General features: G+C 53.8%; 1 protein-coding gene across 1 annotated transcript; it reads left to right on the top strand.

Moving 5' to 3' along the window:
- Nucleotides 1-4,651, top strand: BEST4 (bestrophin 4). Its single transcript, XM_007978980.3, has 9 exons — nucleotides 1-608; nucleotides 696-790; nucleotides 1,460-1,693; nucleotides 1,928-2,082; nucleotides 2,480-2,557; nucleotides 2,852-3,049; nucleotides 3,172-3,252; nucleotides 3,441-3,595; nucleotides 3,754-4,651. The coding sequence occupies exons 1-9, from the start codon at nucleotides 457-459 to the stop codon at nucleotides 4,025-4,027; spliced, it is 1,422 nt and encodes a 473-aa protein (XP_007977171.2). The 5' UTR covers nucleotides 1-456; the 3' UTR covers nucleotides 4,028-4,651.
- The last annotated feature ends 4,629 nt before the right edge of the window (nucleotides 4,652-9,280 follow it).

Consider the following 9,280-nt stretch of genomic DNA (forward strand, 5'->3'; position numbering starts at 1 on the left):
TCTTCCACACGGGCTGCTGCCCAGACCAGGTAGGCAGGTATGGGATGGGGGTGAGAGTGCTCTGGGCCCTGGTAGTCTAGTTAATCAGCTTCCAGAGCAAGGCCCCAAGGAATAGCAGTGGGTTTGGGTTGGAGCTGCATCTCTTGTCCACAGCAGTTCAGGATCTGGTTATCCCTAGCCCTGCAGGCTGAAGAGGAGCTTGAGGAAGCCTCATGCATGAAGGGACACAGATCTCAGTTCTACTTTGTCCAGCTCTAGCCTGGCTTTGCCCACGTACTGCTGAGTTCTGCAGGGCTGGGGTGTGCTTTTCTGCTCTGCAGGCTCCTACCCCTTTTCCACTGATGCAGGGTGAAGGTTGGGGTGTGTGAGACCAGAGTGGAAGGGACGTTGTCTGGGGAACTAAAGGACAGCCCTGGGGGCAACTCTTGTGACCTTCTGCCCCAGGCTCCCAGCACCATGACGGTTTCATATACTCTCAAAGTGGCGGAGGCCCGCTTCGGAGGTTTCTCTGGCCTGCTTCTCCGTTGGAGGGGAAGCATCTACAAGCTCCTCTACAAGGAATTCCTCCTCTTCGGGGCCTTGTACGCTGTGCTTAGCATCACCTACCGGTAAGGGCAGGGTCTTAGAGCTGGCGGAAGTGGGGAGACTGGGCCACCCACCTCCCTCTAACCCAAGCCTACACCTGCCTTCCCCAGGCTGCTGCTGACCCAGGAGCAGAAGCACGTGTATGCTCAGGTGGCCCGGTACTGCAACCGTTCAGCGGACCTCATCCCCTTGTCCTTTGTATTGGGTAAGGCCCCCTTCTAGTTTTCCCTGTGTCCTCCTTACTGTGTTCCCTGACCTCTGGGTTGGGTTGACAGCTCTGAGGGTCAGAATTACCCAACAGATGGTGGGGTGACGCACCTGCAGTCTCAGCTACTCGAGAGGCTGAGGTGAGAGGATCACTTGAGCCCAGGAGTTCCAGTCCAGCCTGGGCAATGTAGCGAGACTCTGCTTAAAAAAAAAAAAAAAAGAATTACTCAAAAGAGTGGCAGAGCCTGCCTGGTCAGCCAGAGCAGGCCCAGCAGGCACAGGAGCTGGGTGCTGGGTCCAGGACTTCCGGAGGGCAGGGCCCTATCACTTGCCGGACCCTCACTTTCAGCAAGGCACAAGACACCTGCTGGCCTCACAAGCCCACCCTGGGCACTGGAGGGGAGCTGGACAGAGGTGACAGCCCCTTCCCCACCCTCCTGGAAAGCAGTCTCCTGGCTTTGAATCCCCATTTTCCCCCTGCTGAAGGAAATTTGCCCTCCTCCCTCCTCCTGGCCTCGCGCAGCAGGGTACTGGAGCTGAATGTTTCCTTCCCCCTGCCACATTTCAACTGGCTTGGACGAGGCCCTTTGCTGGGGGAAGCGAGGCGCTCCGACCCCCAGGCTCTCCACCCTCCCTTCCTACTCCCTCTACCACGGTGGCCAAGCAGGTTTCTATGTGACTCTCGTGGTGAACCGCTGGTGGTCCCAGTACACAAGCATCCCGCTGCCAGACCAGCTGATGTGCGTCATCTCGGCTAGCGTGCACGGCGTAGACCAGCGGGGCCGCCTGCTGCGCCGCACCCTCATCCGCTACGCGAACCTGGCGTCGGTGCTGGTGCTGCGCTCGGTCAGCACCCGCGTGCTCAAGCGCTTCCCCACCATGGAGCACGTGGTGGATGCAGGTGCGCCGCCCGCCGGGAGCCTCTGGGGGCCAGGCCCACGGCTGGATGCAGGTGCCGCCTGGGAAAGTCCTGGGAGCAGGGGCCTCCAGGGAAGGATCTGGACTGCGGCAGGAACGCGGAACCGCGAGTCCGGGGACCGCCGGTAGACGCCAGGGAGGGGAGCCAGAGTGCGGAACAGCAGGCCCCCATGGCGGCAGAGGTTGCAACTGCACTCCTTCCCCTTTACCCCCTCAGGTTTCATGTCCCAGGAAGAGAGGAAAAAGTTTGAGAGCCTGAAATCCGACTTCAACAAGTACTGGGTCCCCTGCGTCTGGTTCACCAACCTGGCGGCCCAGGCCCGGAGGGACGGGCGAATCCGTGATGATATCGCTCTCTGTCTACTTTTGGAAGTGAGTGGGCCCCGGACCAGACCCATCTGCCCTCCTCCCTCTAATTTTGAAGAAGAATAATAATTTTAGTACCTAACACTTGTATGGCACCAACTGTGTACCTCAGCCTTTTGGAAGCCCTGTACCCATGTTAACTCATTCATCCCTTACAGCAACTCCTGAGATAGGTACTATCATCCTCCTTGCACAGTTGTGGAAACTGAGGCACAGAGTGGAAAATAAATTTGCCTAAGTTACACAGCTAGTTAGCAGAGCTGAGATTCAAGCACCCCAGCCTAATACACCTCTGAGAGCAGAATGAGAAAAAGTCTCCTGGCCGGGCCCAGGCCTAGTTTGTGCTGGGCACCCCTGTTCCTTCCTCGCTTCTGCTGACTTCCTGTTCCTGCTGTTCCTCCAGGAGCTGAACAAGTACCGAGCCAAGTGCAGCATGCTATTCCACTATGACTGGATCAGCATCCCCCTCGTCTACACCCAAGTAACTGCCTCTCTCCCCTCCCCAGTCCCAGTGCCTACTGTATGTCCTGTGCTGTGTGTGAGATGAGAAGAATTAGAGATGGTACTTGCCTGGCCATTTTAGTCCCCTGAGGCACTGGGTTCATCCTCAAAGCCTTCCACCACCCCCACCAAGGTGACCCGGTCCCCACTGGTACTGCCACACCAGGATACATGTTTGATTACTTGTCAGACTTCCCATAGATCCTCAGAGGTAGGGGTGGCATTTTTCCTGTCCCACTGCATCCTGCACTGAGCCTGGTTCTTCCTTCTCCAGGTGGTGACCATAGCCGTCTACTCCTTCTTTGCCCTCTCCCTGGTTGGCCGCCAGTTTGTGGAGCCAGAGGCAGGGGCTGCCAAACCTCAGAAGCTTCTGAAGCCAGGCCAGGAGCCAGCCCCAGCCTTGGGAGACCCGGACATGTATGTGCCTCTCACCACTCTGCTGCAGTTCTTCTTCTATGCTGGCTGGCTCAAGGTGGGTACTGCAGGTGGGCATACCAGCCTGCTCTGTGGAGATGTGGGCACAGGGGCTGCCCAAACTTTGGGGACAAAGAGTGGGGCTCTGAGCCCAGAAAACACTATCTCTGCCACCTATAGGTGGCTGAACAGATCATCAACCCGTTTGGTGAGGATGATGACGACTTTGAGACAAACCAGCTCATAGACCGTAACTTGCAGGTGAGCAAGCATCAGGAAGGATCAGGAGTCCAGGGCAGCTCCTGGGCCCCTCTCGTGGTCAGCTCTCAGCCGGGCCGTGGGAAGATCAGGAGTCCAGGGCAGCTCCTGGGCCCCTCTCCCGGTCAGCTCTCAGCCCGGCCGTGGGAAGGAGAGGAGAGGAGGATCCTTGTAACTTGCTGGTGGCCCAGGTGTCCTTGCTATCTGTGGACGAAATGTACCAGAACCTTCCCCCCGCTGAGAAGGACCAGTACTGGGATGAGGACCAGCCGCAGCCACCCTACACTGTGGCCACGGCGGCTGAGTCTCTGCGGCCCTCATTCCTGGGCTCCACCTTCAACCTGCGGTGAGTGGCCTGCGCCGGCAGAGACCGGACCTGACCCGGCACGCGGGTCCTCGCTCAGCCTCTGGGGCACCGATGCCTCCGTCCCTCCCCGAGAGCCGACCCCGCGTCCCCCTCCTGCCCTGTGCCCGGGCTCAGCCCACCCTTCCGCCCACCCGCAGCATGAGCGACGACCCTGAGCAGAGCCTGCAGGTGGAGGCGTCCCCCGGGTCGGGTCGGCCCGCGCCTGCCGCGCAGACCCCGTTGCTCGGCCGCTTCCTGGGCGTAGGGGCGCCCTCCCCGGCCATCAGCCTCCGGAACTTCGGCCGCGCGCGAGGGACCCCGCGCCCCCCGCATCTGCTACGCTTCCGGGCCGAGGAGGGCGGCGACCCCGAGGCCGCAGCCCGCATCGAGGAGGAGACGGCGGAGTCCGGGGACGAGGCCCTGGAGCCCTGAGGTCTTGCCTGCCCCCGCCCGGTTCCTCCCACCCACTGCCCCCCGTCCCTCCCGTGCTCGGTCCTGCCAGCCAGCTCTATTAGAGCAGCTTTTCCTGTGTGCCTGGAAGGCCAGAGCATTTAGGGACAGAACTTGAAAGAGAAGATGGCGAGAAGGGCCTGAGCCAGGGCTAGGAATGTGTCCACTTTGGTGGGAGAGAAGGTCGGATGGGCTGCTTGGGGGAGGTGAAGCTAGACAAATAAATGAGCCCAGGCACAGAGGACTAGAGCCCAGGTGCACGGTTAGCTTCAGAGCAACAGGGAGCTAGGCCAGGGGTTCTCAAATTTGAGGAAGGGTCAGCATCACCGAAGGTCTTGTCAAAAGAGTGCCGAGCACCACTGCCAGCATTTCTGGCACATTAGATTTGGGACGGTGCCCGATAACTTGCATTTCTAACAAGTTCCCAGGTGATGCTGTGCTGCTGGTCCAGGAAGCACAATTTGCGAGTCACGTGAAAACTGCTTGAAGGGGTGTACGTTACCCTGGTAACCTTACTCAGAAGAGGGGTCAGTGTGTGCTGGGGGAGTTTTGCCTTGTCTGTAATGTTCAAGTTTTTGTTTACATTAAGAATATATTCAAGTTTTTAAGTTTTGTTTAGTTTTTGTTTATATCGAGAATATATTTATTACTTGTGCAGTTATGATTGTTTAAAATTGAACTGGCATGCATGCAGTAGGATGAAGATGAAGGAAGGAAGAGTTTGGGAATCTGTCTTGGAGGCTGATTAAAGTCAGATGTGAAGGCAGCTATTCACCACCCACCCTAGACCTAGCATTTGGACTTCAGTGTGCCAAACTCTTCTCCACTCCCACCAACCACACAGGGGGAAAAGTACAGTTTACGGGTGGAAGCCTAGGCCCATCTCGATGGTGGGCCTGCAGCGCTGGGGGCACTTGGCTGATGTCAGAAAAAGCCTTCTGTGGCCAGGCACAGCGGCTCATGCCTGTAATCCCAGCACTTTGGGAGGCCGAGGTGGATGGATCCCCAGAGGCCAGGAGTTACATACCAGCCTGGCCAACATGGTGAAACCCCGTCTCTACTAAAAATACAAAAATTAGCTGGGTGTGGTGGTGGATGCCTGTAATCCCAGTTGCTTGGGAGGCTGAGGCATGAGAATTGCTTGAACCTGGGAAGCGGAGGTTGCAGTGAGCCGAGATCACTCCACTGCACTCTAGCTCCCGGTTACAGAGCCAGGCTCTGTCTCCAAAAAAAAAAAGTCTTCTGGAAACAGTCTGCCACAGACCACTACATTGGAATTGTGGTAAAACTATGCTCCTCTAAGATTCTTGCCTTCTAAATCCCAGTCTCCACCTAAAGACATCGGTGAAGGCCAAAACTGAATATTAAGGCCACAGGATAAATGCCAGAACAAAGGAGGAAGACAGGGGGGACCCTGGAGTGCAGTTGAGTAGACTCCAGCCTCTGGCAGGGTCAGTTGACTGGATTCTAATGCTGGCTTTGCTTCTTTCCATCTGTATGTCCATGGGCTAGTGAATATTTCTTATTTATTTATTTGAGACGGAATCTTGCACTGTCACCCAGTCTGGAGTGCAGTGGCATGATCTCGGCTCACTACAACCTCCGCCTCCTGGGTTCAAGCAATTCTCCTGCCTCAGCCTCCTGAGTAGCTGGGTGTCCACTACCATGCCTGGCTAATTTTTTGTATTTTTAGTAGAGACAGGGTTTCACCATGTTGGCCAGGCTTGTCTCTGACTCCTGACCTCAGGTGATCTGCCTGCTAGGCCTCCCAAAGTGCTGGAATTACAGGTGTGAGCCACCGCACCCAGCCAATAGTGAATATTTCTAAGCCTCAGTTTCCAAATCTATAATGTGGAGACAGTAGCACCCCACAATGATAGCCATTCATTCACAAGGTATTTGAGGGTTGTTTTATTTTTGTTGTTGTTGCAGCTTTTACAAGCCTTGTTCCATGGTGAGAACGGTCATCTGTGAAGGTGGTAGAAATGGAGAGTGGATGGATTTCAAGACTTTAGAGAAAAGAACCCACTGGTTTTATGGACAGATCTTGGCTCACTGCAACCTCCACCTCCCCAGGTTCAAGAGATTCTCATGCCTCAGCCTCTCAAGTAGCTGGGATTACAGGCACGTGCCACCACGCCCTGCTAATTTTTTGTATGTTTAGTAGAGATGAGGTTTCACCATGTTGGCCAGGCTGGTTTTTGAACTCCTGACCTCAAGTGATCCACCTGCCTCAGCTTCCCAACGTGCTGGGATTACAGGCATGAGCCACAATGCCTGGCCAAACTTCAAATTTAATAAAATCTCAAGACTATTTTCCCAATTAATCTTGCATATATCTGAGTATCTAGTATATGTCCATACACTTTTCCAGGTGCCAGAGACACAGCAGGAAACAAATATCCTCGTTTCCCTGGAGTACCATTCCAAAGGGAAAAGAGCAAACTTTGTCAGATTAAGGAATAAAGAGAAAAAAATGGGCAAAGTATAAGAGTTCAGAGGGGCGGCCGGGCGCGGTGGCTCAAGCCTGTAATCCCAGCACTTTGGGAGGCCGAGGCGGGCGGATCACGAGGTCAGAAGATCGAGACCATCCTGGCTAACACGGTGAAACCCCGTCTCTACTAAAACTACAAAAAAACTAGCCGGGCGAGGTGGCGGGCGCCTGTAGTCCCAGCTACTCAGGAGGCTGAGGCAGGAGAATGGCATGAACCCGGGAGGCGGAGCTTGCAGTGAGCTGAGATCCGGCCACTGCACTCCAGCCTGGGCGACAGAGCGAAACTCCATCTCAAAAAAAAAAAAAAAAAAAAGAGTTCAGAGGGGCAACTGCAACTTAGAATATTGTGATCCGGCAATAACTCACTGGGGTGACATAGCAAAGACCTGGAGGGAATGAACCATGTGGGGTTTTTTTGTAGAAACAGGGTCTCACTTTGTTGCCCAGGTTGGTCTCAATCTCCTGGCCTCAAGCAATCCTCCTGCCTTGGCCTCTGCCTCCCAAAATGCTGGGATTACAGGCATGAGCCACCATGCCCAGTGTCCAGCCCCAAGTGGATATATGAAGGAGTGTGCCTAACAAAGGGAATAGTATGTGTACATGTATGTTCAGTAAGCTAGGGTGGCTGTGTGGTTGATGGAGGGAGTCACTATAGGAGCTAGGTCCCATCAAGTCATAATACTTGGTAACAATTTTCATTGATGAGACAGGAAGCTGTTGCATTAAAAATATACTCTTGGTGAGGTACGGTACCTCACATGTGTAATCCCAGCACTTTGGAAGGCCAAGGCAGGAGCATTGCTTGAGGCCAGGAGCTCAGGATTAGCTTGGGCAACATGAAACCCCATCTCTACAAAAAAAAAAAAAAATGATTATTCTGGGCCCTGCACCATAGCTGTAGTCCCAGCTACTCAGTAGGTTGAGACTGCAGTGAGCAATGATCACTCCACTGCACTCCAGCCTAGTGTGAGATCCTGACTCTTGAAACTGAGGAACATGGCAGGTGGGGGCAGACAAGAGTTCAGTTTTGAAAATGTTGGCCTTCAAAAGCCCTATTACGATATCCAAGCACAAATCTGGGCACAATGGCTCATGCCTATAATCCTAGCACTTTGGGAGGCCAAGGCGGGTGGATCACTTGAGGACAGGAGCTGGAGACCACCCTACCCAACAGTGAAACCCTGTCTTTACTAAAAATACAAGAAGTTAGCTGGGCGTGGCAGTACACACCTATAATTCCAGCTACTCAGGAGGCTGAGGCATGAGAATTGCTTGAACCCAGGAGGCGGAGGTTCCAGTGAGCCGAGATTACACACCACTGCAATCCAGCCTGGGCAAGGGAGTGACTGTCTGAAAACACCCAAAAAGCAAACAAACAAAAAACCCAAGTACAGGCCGGGCACGGTGGCTCACGCTTGTAATCCCAGCACTTTGGGAGGCCAAGGCAGGCAGATCACGAGGTCAGGAGACCCAGACCATCCTGGCTAACACGGTGAAACCTCTCTACTAAAAACATACAAAGAGTTAGCCAGGCATGGTGGCAGGTGCCTGTAGCCTCAGCTACAGGTGGCTGAGGCAGGAGAAATGGCATGAACCCAGGACATGGAGCTTGCAGTGAGCCAAGATCGTGCCACTGCACTCCAGCCTGGGCGATAGAGCAAGACTCCTGTCTCAAAAAACAAAAAACCCAAGTGCAAAGCTGGGTGTGGTGGGTTATGCCTGAAACCTAGCACTTTGGGAGAAAAGGTGGGAAGATTGCTTGCGCCCAAGATTTCAAGACCTGGGCAATTAAGTGAGACCCTGTCTCTACCAAAAAAAACAATTCAAAAAAATGGGTATAGGCCAGGTGTGGTGGCTCATGCCTGCAATCCCAGCACTTTGGGAGTCCGAGGCAGGCAGATCATCTGAGGTCAGGAGTTCAGCACCAGCCTAACAACATGGAGAAACCCGTCTCTACTAAAAATACAAAATTAGCTGGGCGTGGTGGCGTATGCCTGTAACCCCAGCTGCTTGGGAGGCTGCGGCAAAAGAATCGCTTGAACCCAGGAGGCGGAGGTTGTGGTAAGCTAAGATCGTGCCATTGCACTCCAGCCTGGGCAACAAGAGTCAAACTCCGTCTCAAAAAAAAAAAAAAAGGTGTAGCGCCTATCATCTCAGCTACTTGGGAGGCTGAGGCAGTATTACCTGAGCCCCAATGTCAAGGCTGCAGTGAACCATGATCATGCCACTGCACTCCAGCCTGGGTGATGGAGATCTCAAAAAAAAAAAAAAAATTCTAAGTGCAGATGTCAAGCAGGTCAAGACTAAAGGTAAGCATTTGACAGGACAAGTTTAAGTCAAAGTGACCCTAGGAAACCAAGTAAGGCAGAAATCACTGTTAATCTTACAGTGGATGCAGGATCCTTACAACTTTTTAGAAGCAATATAGCCTGAGATTCTAATCATGACTCAGTCAGCACAACAATATTGCCGAACCCCAAGGTTGGGATACCCCCCTCATAGCCTCTGCCACATCCCTATCCCCACCAAAACGTGGAGAAATGTTCCCACTATAGACACAGCCCACGTAATAAATCTAGCCTTCAGGGACATGGAGTTGAGAACAGGGACTTTACAGTGTGGTGAGTCTGGATCAGGACAGTAGGAGGTAGAGGTAAGGCAATGGGTTGCAGCCACCCACCCATATCAGTTTTGCAGGGCAAGGACATAAAGCAGACAGTCAAATATTCAGGCAACACAAA

This window comes from Chlorocebus sabaeus, chromosome 20, assembly GCF_047675955.1.
Source record: "Chlorocebus sabaeus isolate Y175 chromosome 20, mChlSab1.0.hap1, whole genome shotgun sequence".
Lineage (NCBI taxonomy): Eukaryota > Metazoa > Chordata > Mammalia > Primates > Cercopithecidae > Chlorocebus > Chlorocebus sabaeus.